This window comes from Artemia franciscana, chromosome 9 (assembly GCF_032884065.1).
Source record: "Artemia franciscana chromosome 9, ASM3288406v1, whole genome shotgun sequence".
NCBI lineage: Eukaryota > Metazoa > Arthropoda > Branchiopoda > Anostraca > Artemiidae > Artemia > Artemia franciscana.
Window position 1 is genome coordinate 21975869 of NC_088871.1, and position 15748 is coordinate 21991616.

The 15748-nt window shown below is 34.3% G+C and overlaps 1 protein-coding gene across 4 annotated transcripts in view; it reads left to right on the forward strand.

Moving 5' to 3' along the window:
* The window catches only part of LOC136031145 (aminopeptidase N-like), a 102649-nt gene that overhangs the window by 50522 nt on the left and 36379 nt on the right, over positions 1-15748 (forward strand). For all 4 annotated transcript variants that reach the window (XM_065710466.1, XM_065710467.1, XM_065710464.1 and 1 more), the window contains exons 8-10: positions 4700-4883; positions 6074-6230; positions 11903-11984. In XM_065710466.1, the coding sequence (XP_065566538.1) occupies positions 4700-4883; positions 6074-6230; positions 11903-11984 (423 nt within the window). The remainder of the gene's footprint in view (positions 1-4699; positions 4884-6073; positions 6231-11902; positions 11985-15748) is intronic.

A 15748-nucleotide genomic window follows, 5' to 3' on the forward strand; every position in this document is an offset into this window, starting at 1 on the left:
GAGGGAGAAAGAGGTATAGAAAGTGAGAGAGACAAAAAATAACACTAAAGACATAAAATCAATATTCATGTCTAAAAGCAAACAATCATTTAGAGATGGATGCTCAAATAGGATATTATTTACCACTAAATTTTTTAACAAAAGCACCATTATTAATATAATTTTCCAATTAATCCATAATGTTAGGCATAAATTTTGTTTCTAAAATATTCTGCTATAATCTCTTTCCCATGCTTCTCCTGATGTTTTCTTTATTATGATTTATTTTTTCTTTGAATATAAGAGAAATTAAGTTTCCAAAATACTTTTCCCTGTGTCACGAAAAACATCAAATGCAATAAAACAGCCTAATTTAACTTTTCTACTGATTTCAAATATGAAAATCTAGTGTCAGAGCCTATAAGAAATAGGCACAAAACAAAATGAAACCGTTGCGTATATTCTTACCTAAGAATCGGAAAATAATTCTTTAATCCCTCCCACAACAAAAATTCCGTTTTTTAGTATTAATTAATGCAATTAAATGATTGGTGAATAATTCCTTCTCCTGTCTCTATGTGATGATTAAATATAAAAAAAACAAGTTTTTTTTAACTGAAAGTAAGGAGCGACATTAAAACTTAAAAGTACAGAAATTACTCTGTATATGAAAGGAGCTGTTCCCTCTTCAACGCAACGCTGTTTACGCTAAAATTTGACTCTTTCTCTCAATTCTACTTTCTTATTTCAGTAAAAAGCTTTAGCGTAAAGAGCGTTGCGTTGAGGAGGGAACAGTTCCTTACATATTAGGAGTAATTTCTGTTCGTTTTAAGTTTTAATGTCGCTCCTTACTTTCAGTTAAAAAAAATGTTTTTTTATATTTAATTTCTGAAAGTTTTTGAATTAATGCATGTTTTGATTTTGGCTCCCCGTGCATCAATAATAAAAACGAAATTTGCATATTAATTTATTTTTTTGGCTAAATGAATTTCTCATAGTTTTGATCGGATGATTTTGAGAAAAAAAGGAGCGCGGGAGTAGGCCCACTTACCCTCCAATTTATGGTTACTTAAAAAGGCAACAAGAACTTTTAATTTTGCGTACGTTTTAATTAGTAAAATACACGTAACTTGCGAATTAAATTATGTAACGGACTTCTAAATTCGTATGTTTTTATTACGTATATGAGGGGGTTCGCCCCCTCGTCAATACCTCACTCTTTACACTAAAGCTTAAATTTTGTCCCAATTCCTTAAGAATGACCCCTGAATCACAAAAGCCGTAGAATAAATAGTTGAAATTAATAAAATTACTTTAGCTTAAAGAGGGTATTAGGAGGAGGTGAACCCCTCACATGTGTAATAATTTCTCTTCGTTTTAAATTTTAATGCTGCTCCTTACTGTCAGGTGAAGAAACTTTTTCATATTTATTTTTTCATTGCTCTTTAAAAAAAAAAAAATTGCTAAAAAATCCTGCACCCTCTTCATGGAAATTTCCTTCCCCCATGACAAATTCCTCCTTCAACCTCTTCCCCCCCAAACCAAAAAAATCCCCCTGAAAGTGTCTGTACACTTACCAATAACCATTGCTATGTGTAAACACTGGTCAAAGTTTGTAACTTGGAGCCCCTCCCACGGGGACTTTGGGGGAGTAAGTCGTCCCTAAAGACATAGTTTTAGGTTTTTTGACTATGCTGAATAAAATGGTATCATAGAATTTTGATCCAGTGACTTTGAGGAAAACCTGAGCGTGGGAGGGGGCCTAGGTACCCTCCAATTTTTTGGTAACTGAAATAGTGCACTAGAACTTTTAATTTCCGTTAGAATGAGCCCTCTCGCGACATTCTAGTACCACTGGGTCGATATGATCACCCCTGGGGAAAAAAAACAAAAAAAAGCAAAAAAAAAATAAACAAATAAACACGCATGACCTTTCTTGTGGCAAAAAATACAAAATTACACATTTTTGTAGATAGGAGCTGTAACCTTCTACTGTAGGGTTCTCGGATATGCTGAATCTGATGGTGTGATTTTCTTTAAGATTTTATTACTTTTAAGGGGTGTTACTCCGTATTTTCTAAAATAAGGCAAATTTTTTCAGGCTCGTAACTTTTGATGGAAAAGACTAAACTTGATGAAACTTTTTTCTTTAAAATCATTATTAAAAAACAACTCTTTTAATGTAATTATTGGCATCAAAATTCCGTTTTTAGAGTTTTGGTTACTATTGAGCCGGGTCGCTCCTTACTACAGTTTGTTACCACGAACTGTTTGATAACCCCGACGAAACAGGGATATTAAATTGCAATCAAGTATTGTATGAGATGAGCTATATAATAGATAAGCTATGTAGGAGAATAAAGCTGCAGTGGTTAAGGCAGAAAATGGATGTTAGAAGCTGGTTTGTATTAAATCATCAGTTGACCAGGGTTGTTTTTTATATCTATTTATATGGATTATGTTGATGGACTTAGTCTTAAGAAACTCAAGAAATGCAATGGGAAAACATGGAATTGAAATGGGAAGTAAAAGTTTCCTGGATTTAATTATGCTGATGATTTAAACATCCTAGATGAAAGTTTGAGCAAATTGGATGATTTTTATAGAGTTTTAGTATGTTCAGGGTGCTAGAATGGGTTTGAAAATTAGTTTTATCAAGACTAGGAATAGGTTAAGATGAAAAGCTGACGTTTGGTAACGAAAAGATTGATCAAGTGGATAGCTTCACATACCTTGGTAAAATTTTTAGTAAAAATAAGTGGTACAGTGAAGATATTAAAAATAGAATAGTGAAGGCCCAAGGGTTTTTTTCACAGTTGGAAAAACTTTGGAAGAATGGGAAGATAAGTCTGTGAGCTGAGATTAGAATATTGTAAGCTATGACAGGGGTCGAATAGGGTTTTGAAGAGTGGGCGCTCCGGAAACGGAGGAAGATTTTCTACATGTCCAGAGAACATACCTAACGATCGTTTTGCACACCCGATCGACTGACCGTATTTCAAACCGTAGGCTGTACGAAAAGTATGATTCAATCCCACTTTCTAGGGTTATAATGAGAGAAGTCTTGAGATGGCTAGGGCACACTCTGCGGATAAGGGATAACAGATTTCCGAAGATTGTCCTTTTTGGCCTACCACCTAGGGCTAAACACAAAACAAGTTATCTTTGGTTGGGTAGGTGGATGTCATAAGTATACATTTAAGGGAAATGTTAGCTTTCTGGGAGAATAGAAAGGAGGAGGCTTTGAATATATTTGGATGGAGGAGAAGCCTGCGTAGCTGTATTGGCATCAATCGACTTGGTGTTGCGGTGAGCTGCTAGTAGAAGTAGTAGTTGTTAAGTATAGAATAGTAGTTAATTGTAATATGAAGTTAGGCTAGTATTACGATAAAAAGTTCCTTATTTCCCAAGATTGAACTAATATCAAACAGATACTGTCCTTATTCGTGTGAACCATTCGGCTCCTCTAGTAAATAGTATGCTCCATCGTCTTAATGTGACCAAATTTATGAGTCTTGATAATATATTTTGGTTTGATGCTCTGCAGTGTCAAATCAGCTAGACCTTTGGTCTCCTATACATGGTGATCCTCCATATTTACGGACACAGTCAGATCTACAAACATATCTGACTGATCCATATAGATATCATGACAAAATGAAATAAACCGATCTTTTGAAGATCTTTTTGGTTCCATTTCCCATTTTTTTAAGAGAATTTGAAATTTAGTCCTTTACAGTCTTGCAAAATACTGTATATTTCAAGCAAAAAAATAATATTCTAAAAGTATTATGACAAAGAGCTCGTGTTTAAAAATGCCTACTGTTTTCTTTAAATTACAAGTTAAACTTTAATGTAAAGAGCAGGAATTTAACTGCAAAGAAGACAAAACGAGGATAATAACAGCCAGTGAAAAATAGAAGAAAACTCTTCAGATATTTCTGTCAAGACCTCCTCTCGACCGTCTTCAGTACAGAATAAACTTATAAAAATACAGGTAAAAGTCCCCATGACAATATATAAAACCAAATCTTAAAACACACACTAAAACCAAAAGAAGAGGATCCTTTCTAAGTTACCCTTTCATCGCTGCTTAAAAAGGGTTATATTTTTTTATCTGCATTTTAATTAGTTTGTTCTGTACTGAAGGCAGATGGAACGGGGGTCTCGAACCAAATATTTTCATAGTTTCTTCTATTTTCATTGACCGTTATTATCTTCTTTGTCTCTTCTTTACAGTTGTTTTCATTTCATAAAGAAAATTGCATGTTTTTGGAAGGAGAAGGTCACCTCCAAAAAAGAAGGCTCACTAGCTTTGTTTAAAACTAATATCCAAAATTTTAGAGGTCTGAGAGCCCTGTTACAGGTGTACTTGCATCTTTTAGGTTTTATTTCCCATCTTTTTAAGAGAATTTGAAATTCAGTCCTTTACAGTCTTACAGAAAACTTTATATTTCAAGGAAAAAAATATTCTCAAAGTATTATGACAAAGAGCTCGTGTTAAAAAATGTCTACTGTTTTCTTTAAATTACAAGCTAAACTTTAATGTAAAGAGCAGGAATTTTAACTTTCTTTTCTACAATTCCTTACAGACGGTATTGAAATGATATATAAAATTTATGAATTCCCCCCACAGATTGGACATAAGTATGAACAAATTTAATTGGATCTTCCCAATTTCTCAGTGAAGGAAAATGACCTAAATTCTTGTTTGTTTTAGGGAAACAGCTGTTTTATATCAGCCAGGTGTTTCATCAGCCCAAAACAAACAACGAGTTGCTGTTGTTATAGCTCACGAGCTGGCACATCAGTGGTTCGGCAATTTAGTCACAACAGACTGGTGGGATTTGCTTTGGCTCAATGAAGGATTTGCAACATATCTCGAGTTTAAAGGAGTAGACCGGGTGAGTTTATTCTATAAATTTCTGATGTATTAGACTTCTGAAGCTTTGAAACTCCAACTCTATTTTAATGAATGCAAGAATTTCTGGTGAGTAAGAGGTACAGATGGCTGCTCTACCTCGGACCGCTCTTTCTCAGATACATGCTCTTTTCAACAAAATTCCTAAGAATGGTCCAACATTTGTAAACTTGAAGGAAAAGTATCATTTCCTTTATTGAGTAAAATAGATTTAACATTGATATATGATGTCTAAAGAAACAAACAAAATTGAAAAAAAATATTAGAAAGTATATTGGCTAGTTCTGATGGAACATCTTGTCAAAACCAAATATAGTTCAGAACGGGGCAAAAAATTGATTCTTGGTCTCCTTGGATAAGGAAAAGTTTTTTATTTCGGCGGTAAGGATATTTATTCAATGATTTGTTAAAATGGACATCATTTATAGCTACCATAAGAGGCGAACTATGCGTTGGTAAAAGCTGAAAATATCTGAAATATAATTCCATCTAACGTCTCTATAGAATATATTTTCAGCATAGATTCTTCGTGATGTCTTAAGACTCGTGTGATCTCTGCTAAGAACTAGACAAAATTAATATTATATAAAATTTTCTTTTAAGGAAATAAATGATTTGTCACACATTGTACCCGACGGCTTTTTGCAATTTTTTCATATTTCAGTCCTCTCGATGTCACTTTCCTCTCTACTAAAATAAAATGATAACATGAAATATACTTGTTTTTTTTCTGTCGGATGACAAGCGTTGTCTATTTGACAAACACTTGAAGTCTTGGTCTGGTTTGTTTCATACTTTGTTTTAAAAAAAGTGCCTGTTTTTTAGATCTCTTCTTTTTTCTATTTTTTAGTTGTAAAACATAATATGGGAATTAGTATTTACTAATTCTGTTGTTCTGCACCTTTTTTTTATACTGAATACAATTAATAATGTTTCGCCTCTTCTATTTTTATATTATGAATATATTTATTAAAACAGATCTATTTTCTTAGTGAAAAACTGGAGCTTTACTAACAAAAAGTAAAAATTACTTAGTTTAAAAATTAAAACAATCTGTAACACATATCACAAAAATATTTGATCTTCAACAGGCATCAAATCGAGAAGGGTTAAATTATTTTTACAGAAACTCAACGGTAAATTCTATTTAAGAAATACGAAATTCATTTTAAGGTTGAGCCAGAAATGAAAATGGAACAGCAGTACTTAAATGATGCCATTCATTACGTGATGCAACTTGATGGTCTCAATAGTTCTCATCCAATGATTATGCCAGCAAACAATCCTGATGAAATCAATGAACTATTTGACCCTATCGCGTACGAAAAAAGTAAGTGAGCGTTTTAAGCGTTGTAAACACCTCGTATTTACAGTTTTCCAAGTTTTATTGAATTGTTCATGGCGACAAAATTCTTGATGCTTAGTTAAAACAGTATTACCAACAGGGATAACCTTTGTTTTGGCTTAAATCAAAGAAATGGCTCCACGTATAGCGTGAACTGTTTCTTAGAAATTGAATGTTTTAGTATTAACACATACACAACGTGTTTATGAAAAAAATTATTATTTTCTTCCATAAACTTTTCATACGAGGTTAAGCATAAACAATTGTAAGCTAAAGCTGCTATCAAAATTTGGTTATTATATTTTTTTCTATGGTATAATCTTTCAATTTACTGTTCAAGATGTGTTTTACATTCTCCAGGTGTGGTTATTCCCAGTCAATAATCATTAAAAATTTAGAAGGACTCCATGCAAACGTACATTTGAATTTTGGGTGACTATACCCCTCAAGAAAGCCTTGTTCTTGGACAAGGGGATTGAAATTCTTCCCAATTAGAGACAAAAAAGTGGTGTATTTTTCTTATTAAGAAAACTAGACATATTTCAATTGTTCCAACCAAGCGCAAATTTGATGTTGGCGGTGAGAGCCAAGGGCTCAGTGATGGCCATCCCCGAGTCTAAGGAAATTTCTGCATTTTTCAAGCTTTATTGCTACTAGTTAAATATTCTCTGCATGTCTTATGGTTAACAACCCTCTTTATTTCGCATAAAAAGTCTCATCACTTCAATTTCAGAAAACTGTTCATAATCCACTGGGGAAAATGCTCTAAAAACTCATCAACAAATAAGAGATTCAATATTCAAACGATCTACTTCATAATTTAACTTTATTGTGCAGAAGATTTTAGGATTTGTAAAAACTTCAATTAAGCATAATATAAAATTTCCAAATTTTTCTTTGAGTTAGGAGACTAAGCGATTAAAATGAATGCTACCACTCAAGTACTTCGGGGGCATATATAGCTCTTACAAAAAATGTGGTAGTGCAAGCTTCGGAGGGGGAGCATTGCATTGGAAATCAGAATTTCTAGTAACTTTTTTTATGAGTCGAAGTGATTGGAGGGCAACTAGCTCCCCTCATGTCTGATTTTCCTCAAATAGATTTGATGGAAATTAGAGATATTTATTTGTTCAAAAATAGTCCAAAGAACACATAACAAGACCTTTAGGGTTGACACAGCCCAGCACAGCGCCCCTTCCTGACACCCTCTGCTCTCCAACTGCATCAGATCGAAATTGTAGAATAATCACTCCGTTCACAATATTCCAAAGAGCATATAGCAATACCTTCTTGGTGGACACAACCTGTTAGAGCCTAGAGGCAAGGGTTGTGAGTTATGCCATGAGGCATATAAGGTTTTTTATGGAACGGGTGGTCGTATAAACTTTGCTTCGGATGGGGCTCAATTGATTGGAAGTTGGAAGTTTTAGGGTCCTTTTTAACAGTCAAAAGTCAATGGTGGGCAACCAGTCCCTCCCCCACAAGCCTATCATTCCCCATAAAATATCTGATAAAATTTTTAAGAGAACTATTTGTTCCGCATTGCTGAAAGATTCAGTAATTATTTCTTTGGGATTTCAACCTCCCCACAGTCTTTAGGGCAAGGGCTGTAAGTTGCAATCAATTCATTGTTTACAGATACTGTATGCTATTGAGAAAGGCATGCATATTTGAAATTTAATTTAAAAAAGACGAAGGTACTTGTCAGTACTTCCCAGGCCAAGAGCATTAAGATGAAAATTTCAAGAAGTATATGAACCTCTCATATCATAAGGACGATTATCATAAGGACATATCGTCACTGTCATAGCAATGGCTTGTTGTTCTAAATTGAGACTTCCAGAACTTGACAAGAGGGATGTTCAACTGACCAAGAGGCAGTACTATAATACCACTGCTGCTACTAGTACTACCGCTATTACTATTATTGCTACTAGTACTATTACTATTAATACGGCTACTATTATAACTACGCCTAAGGGTGTGAAGGTGAAATTTTCAAGGAATTTTGTGGAAAGGGAGGTGAAATGAATAGCAACTAGATCTACGTTGCATGGGCAACGTGAGGTGTTGCGGCAACCTTTGCTCGGCTTCGCCGAGTAAAGTGTTGCGAGAGCAACACTTTGGTTTTGTTTCCTCGCTGCGACTAAACGCTGAAGTTGTTAATCTGTAAGGATGCTAAAATACATACTAGGTACACCAACTCGCAAAAGTTGCAAACTCCTCATTGCTAAAGATGATTGTAGCCTTACAGCCGATTATTACTTACAAGTCCCCGACATGTCTTACCACTGGAACCAAATTGGTCTTACCATCAAATACAACGGAAACAAAAAATAGATACACCAACTAGTAAGAGTTGCGAACCCCTCATTGCCGAGGATGATTATGAGCTAACAGCCGACTGTTGCTTACAATTCCCCTGTATGTCTCACAATTGGTATCGGCCTATTTTTGGTTTCAGTGTGTACCTTACTACTGAAGTTGTCAACCCCTTTAAACTTTCAAACTGGTATATCTCATGAAGGAATTTTTGTACAAAAAAATGGATGACATATACTTTGATCAGCTCATCAAAAGCTATCGACTGCCATCGAAAAAATCTATCTGTCTTAGTTCAAAAGTTGACTTTTTTGCCATAGGCCAACTTTCTAACGTCATCACTTAGAAAGGAGCAAAGGATAAACTCTGATTTCTTTAACAATGAGAGAACTTTTAAAGTTTAAGAGGCACATCTGATACCATTTCTCTACTGCAATCCCAAGTGCGAAAAACCGAATGATAAACTCAGCCGAAATCACGGCAGCACTTTCGGACCCGTGGGAAAATGCCGCTTTTTTGCTTCTCTAAATTTTTCTATTTATCACTCAAAGAAGATATATTGGCTGTGGGGCAGGGTAACTGTCGCATATATTTAACACTTATAGATTTTAGTCCATCTTCAATTTGAAACTGGTGCCTGCCTGCTTGCCTGCTAGAACGGAGCTTTCCACTCGAAAGCAGAAACATGGTTTGATGAAACGAAAGCTTGGCTGCATAACTTTAGATAGTCCTCTCTGACATAGACTATACAACTCCTCTTCACTTCACACACTATAGGCTCTGGCTCAAGGACAAGCAAAAACCATCCTTTTTGGCCCCAGGCAAGAGTTCTACGAAGCTTTCCAAAATGTAAAGTCATATTCATCAATCCGGCCTAAGGTCCACACTTTCCGTAAAAACCGCAGAGGTTAGACCCTTACCACTTTCTAGCAATAAGCTGAAATCGGGGTGCTAGGAACAAAAAAAAAAAAAAAAAAAATACCACGACAAAACCAAAGTGTTGCTCTCCCAACACAATTAGCCGTCTGTACGTAGTTTGTCAAAAGGGCCTAACAAAAATATCCTAGAAAGAGTTTGGTGTGTGAAGTTGACAGTAACAAGACATGTTTTGGAGGATATTGAACTAACCAAAAGAAAATATTTGCATCGTAATGCTACTGATTCTAATCATGCTACTACTACTGCTTCTATTATTACTACTTTTACTTCTACTAGTGCCACTAAAGCTAATGCTACTACCATTAATTCTGCTGCTACTACTACTAAAACTGCTGCTACTAATATGAAGGGCATTAAGGCGAATAATTTTGGAAATATTGAAGCTTAAAGAAAATTGAAACAAACTATGCCCACACAGGCTGTCAAAAAGATGTATCAAAAAGACTTTAGGAATGGTTGATGGTATTAATTTGAAACTTTCAGAGGGTGTTAAAGGTGATGTTGAAGAAGCCAAAGGTACTATGCGTAAACTACCACAAATAATACTACAAATATTGCTACTACACAAGCCATGAGTATTAAAGTGGAGGTGTCGAGGAACATTTAAGCGAATGTTAAATGGAATCAAAGCGAACTATGAACCTGTAGTTTTTTAAAAAGGTGACACGAATTATCTCAAGAAAATGTTACAATATTAAGGACCACCTTTAAGGGTAAGCTGTGGCGGATTTGAACTAGCCTGAAGCCACTATGTGTATTCTATTAACGCTACTGCTACAGTTACTATAACTAATGGTGATAAGGGTATTAAAGCGAAAACTCTTAGGGACCGTTTAAGGTGAGTTTGAATTGAACGAAAAAACTATACAGATGCAGGTTTTCAAAAGTTCATATAAGTAACATCATAGGCAGCATCGCTCTATAATAGTTAGAATTATCATTGAAATATTTAAAGGAGCTAATTTGAATAGAAATTAAAAGTTCAAGTGCCCTTTTTAAGAGTCAAAAGAGATTGAAGGGCGAATAGCCCTCTTCCCAAGTCCATACATTTTCCGAACATATTCAGTTAAAATTTTAAGATAGTTATTTTGTTCAGAAGAGTAGAACGGTCATATGACTATCTCTTTAGCGGTATTGGGCATGTCAACCCCCCACAATTATGCAATTGACCCATTATGCTTCAAAACTAAATGGTGCTTTAAAACTAGGTCAAAAGGCACTGTGCGTATGGTTGCTAATAAGACACCACGGAAACATATCGAGAACGGCTGAGGGTATTAAGTTGAAGCTTTAGGGATTGCTACTATTATTACTTGAGCTCTTACAATTGAAATAAATCAAAAGAGTGTAAATGTATCCAGGTTGTGAAAGAGGATAGGTAGAAGGTCTTAGAAATGATATTACATTTTATTTTTCAGGTCAAATTGAGAAGGTATAACTATTTACTTCAGGATTAAAAATTATTAAAAAACATTCTCCAACATACAAATAGCAAGTAAAGCAATGGATTCAAGGAAAAAACCGAAAATATATATAAAAAAAATTCTATGAAAATGACTATGTCAATGAAAAACGAAAACCAGTTAAATTAAAAAAAAATTCCCACAAAACAAGTTTTCAAGAAAAATAAAGAGATTGATTAAACCAAAAACGAAAAGAAATAAAGTCAAATAATCTTCCAAGCGTAAAACTACCACACATCACCAACAACAAGTAAATGAGGCCCAAAACGAACAGAAATTAAAATAAATAACCTAGAAAAACTCACAACGAGCAAAAATTAACATGATTTGGCCTGACAAGCTCTATACCTTCTCAAGACCAGAACATAATTTGCGCTTTTCTGAAAACAAAATACATTTTAATTATTTTGACTTTTTTGACTTTAATAAATAAAAAAAGTATTAAAGCTTCAAATAATAAATTTCAGTATATGTATGTGTAAATAACTGACATATGTAACTGACAATGCATGGTCTTTTTTTTTTAGTAAAATGCAAATTGCGTTCTAGTCTTGAGAAGGCATGGGGGTTGTCAGCTTTACTCGTGTTAATTTTTGTTCGTTTTGAGTTTGCTCGGCTATTTATTGTAATTTCTGTTTGTTTTTGGTTTCATTTATTTGTTGATGGTGTTTTGGGGTAGTTTTATGCTTGGAAAATTATTTGACTATATTTCATTTCGTTTTTGGTTCAGTGAAGCTTTTTACTTTTCTTTGAAAAACTTGTTTTGTGGCAAAAGTTTTTAAAATTAACATCTAGAAAAGACACTTATACACTCAGGAGCATCCAAACAAAATACAGTGTTTTAGAGGTCGATATGTATCTTCTACGATGCGTTGAAAACAATTCTTGCCTACTTTCTTTTCGTTCTATGTTAAATATTTTCTTATATTATAGGTGGTTCTGTCCTACGCATGATGGAAGATTTCCTTGGTTTAGAAGTACTGAAAGAGGGCTTGACCAACTACCTAAATAACAGGTGATAATGTTTTGTTCATATTTTGTGAATCAGACAAGTTCAGCAAACACAATTTTATGTTATGATTCAATATTTGTCAACCTTCCCATAGAAAGGTTGACTGAGGTGTCAAATTTCTTAGATTTATGAACTTTTTCAGGCCTGATGGGAACAATCATAGGCAACATAGGTAGCGCTGCCTAAGTATAGAACAATGTTGGTTTTATGTATTATTATTATTTATTTATTTATTTTTGTTCGGTTTGTTTGTTTTAGACCAGGGCACCTTGTTTAAAAGGAGCGTCGTATAAACTTCAAAAAGAAATTATTTGATTGAAAATTCAGAAGACTAGTGCCCTTTTTAATAGTCAAAAGTGATCAGAGGGCAAATCCCCCCCTCACGCCAATCATTTCCTCAAACACTTTCAATAAACATTTTGAGATAGCCATTTTGTTCAGTGTAGTTAAAAGGTCCGTAAATTATGTCTTTGAGGATGCCCCCCTAAGCCCTCGGGTTAAGGGTTGTTAGTTATGCCCTGAGGGTATACAAGTTTTTTTTCAGAAATTGTGGTCGCATAAACTTCCTAGGGAGCTCATTGAATTGGTAATCATAATGTCTATTGCCCTTTTCAAGAGTCAAAATAATCGGAGGGTGATACCAAAACGTTCCACACACACACGTGTCGTTTTTTCATGAAATGCGTCTAATGGAAATTTTGATATGGCCATTTTATTTAAAATAGGCCAAATATCATATAACAAAGTTTGTGAGGTTGAAATAAATCCCCAGAGACTGGTGACACGGGTTGTAAGTTAGGGTCTGGTTGCATTTTAGGTTTTTATGAAGTTGTAGTTGCATAACTTTAATGGATGCTCATTTGGTTGAAATTTGGAAGTACTAGTACCCTTTTAAGAGTCAAAGTGATGAAGGGCAGCTAGCCCCCTCCCCCTATCCGAAATTCCGTCTATTCACCAAATGCATCTGATTGAAATTGTGAGACAGCAAGTTTATGCAAAATAGTCCAAAAAAAATTTCACAATGCTTCTAGGGTTTACACAATCCCCAGCGCCCTGGAGGTAGGGTTGTAAATCATGCCCTGGGGGCAGAAAAGGTTTTATGGAGTTGGTGGTCGCATAAATTTCAGATGGGGCTCATTTAATCCGAAATTGGAACTTATAATTCCCTTTTTAAGAGTAAAAAGTAATCTGAGGGCTACCAGAATGCTCATAATTTCCCCAAAGACATCCAATCAAAATTTGGAGATAGTAATTTTGTTCATTGTAGTTGAAGGGTCCAAAAATTTGGCCTTTCAGGAAGACACCCCCACCCCAAACACCTCTCAGGGTGAGGGTTGTAAGTTATTCACTGGCAGCAAATAAGGTTTTTATAGGAAAGATGGTCCTATATACTTCGGAGACTCACTAGATTGTTAATCAAAATTTTTAGTGCCTGTTTAAAGGCTCAAAGTGATCAGAGGACAGCTATAACTCCCCCCCCATACGCGTCGTGATTTCGCAGAATCCATCCAATATAAATTTCGAGACAGTCTTTTTATTCGAAATAGTCCAAAGACAATATACCAAGACTATTAGGGTTGATACAAACCACCAGAGCCTGGAGGCGAGGGTTGAAAGCTATATCACAGGGGTATTTAAGGTCTCTATGGAAGGGATGGTTGTTTAAATTTAGAGAGTACTCATTTGCTTGAAAATTGGAAGTTCTAGTTCCATTTTAAAGTGAAAAAAGTGATTTTAAAGATTTTAAAGTGAGTCAAAAGTGATGAAGTGCGAATATTCCCCCTCCCCCGATAACCCTTCTTTTCACCAAACACATCTGATTGAATTCGTGAGACAGTGGTTTTGTTCAAAATAGTCCAAAAAACATATAACAATCCCTGTAAGGTTGACACAACCCCCAGCACCCTGGGGATACTGCTGTAGGTTATACCCTCTGAGTACATGAAGTGCTTATGGAATAGGCGATCGTATAAACTTCATATGGGGCCCATTTGATTTAAAATTGGATGGTATACTGCTCTTTTTAAGAGTCAAAGCGATTTGAGAGCAGCATCCTCCTCCCCTCACACCCAACATTTCTCCAAAAGCCTCTGCTCAAAATTTGGAGATTGAAATTTTGTTCATAGTATTTGAAGAGCCCGGATACTGCTATTAGTATTACTGCTACTGCTACTACTAATAAAATACTAACAGTTCAACTACCTCTACTACCACAGAAACTACTGTGATAATAGCACTGTCAAGGCTAAGTCTATATAGGTAAAATTTGAGATAACATTGATGGCAAATTCGAACTAACAAAAAATATTATGTGTATTTAGATTGTCAAGATAGCGTATCTTAAGAATTAATTTGTGTATTAAACTGGAACTTTCAGAGAATGCTTAAAGAGCAAGATCAATTGACTAAAAGGCAACATGTGCACACTACTACTAGTATTACTACCGCTGGAACATTTACCAGCTCTACAATTTATTTATTTATTTATTTTCTTTATTTCCCTCAAAAAATGAGGCGTAGGCTACAATATAATATAAAGAAAAGACAAATGATAACGCTTACAATCAAAAAATATCAAATATTGATCAAATACTTAAAAAGAGAAAAAAAAACAGATACAAAAACACTTGCTAGATAATTTAGCCTATAAATCATCAAGAACCAGAACTGTTACTAAAAAACGGAAATAAATTGTGGCCTAAAAGGATAATTTTCGCCTTGTCTTCAAATGTTTTATATTTTTTCTTTATACAGACTACAGGATCCTTCACTTTAAGCTTTAAAAAAATCTCAGTGTTACTAAAAGAAAGGGGGAAACCAAGTAAAAATTTGCAAAATTTAAAATAAGAAACTTTAATGGGCGAAAGATCAGAAGGTCTGAAATTAAGGAAGAGGAGGGACGGGAACAATACGTTTTTGTCCATCTATTACTTAAATTGCAACTATTTGTAAGGCTAAAAGCATTAAGATATCATTAAGTTAATATTATTGTATAATATTAATAATATTATAGTAATATTATTGACATTTTAAAGGAGCTAATTTGATAAGAAATTCAAAGTTCTAATACCCTTTTTAAGAGTCAAAAGTGATTGGAGGGCAATCAACCCTCAAATCAAAAGCCAAAATGGCTTTAAGATAGCCATTTTGTTCAGTATAGCTGAACAGTCTTATAAGTGAATCTCTGGGGCTATTGCGTAGGTTAACCCCTCACGATTATTCAATTTGCCCATTATGTTTAAAAACTAAATGTTGTCTTAAGATAAAATCGAAACATACTGTGTATGTGCTGGTTGCCAATAATACATATTAGCGATATCCCAAGAACGACTGAATATTCAAAGTTTCGGGGCTACTTGTATTACTGCTTTTGGTTTTATAATTTAACTAAATCGAAAGAGTCTAAGTGTATCCAAGCTGTTAAAGAGCATAAATAGAATTTTTTTCGAATGGTATTTTTCACCAGAGGAGATTTAAAACTAAATTAAACACTATTATTTATGTTTAGGTTTTTAAAAGGATGTTTATTGTCAGTTGAAAAAGTTTCTCCAGCATACAAATAACAAGCCGAACTGTAAATTCTTTAAGAAAAACCTGAAAGATTTTAACTACTATTTTCTTTTTCCCTGGAAAGACTACATCAATATTAAACGAAAAGACTTTAATCAAAAAAATGTTTCCACAAAAGAAGTTTTTCAACAAAAGTAAAGAACTCCATTAAACCAAAAATGAGCAAAAATAGAATCAAATAATCTACAAAGTTTAAA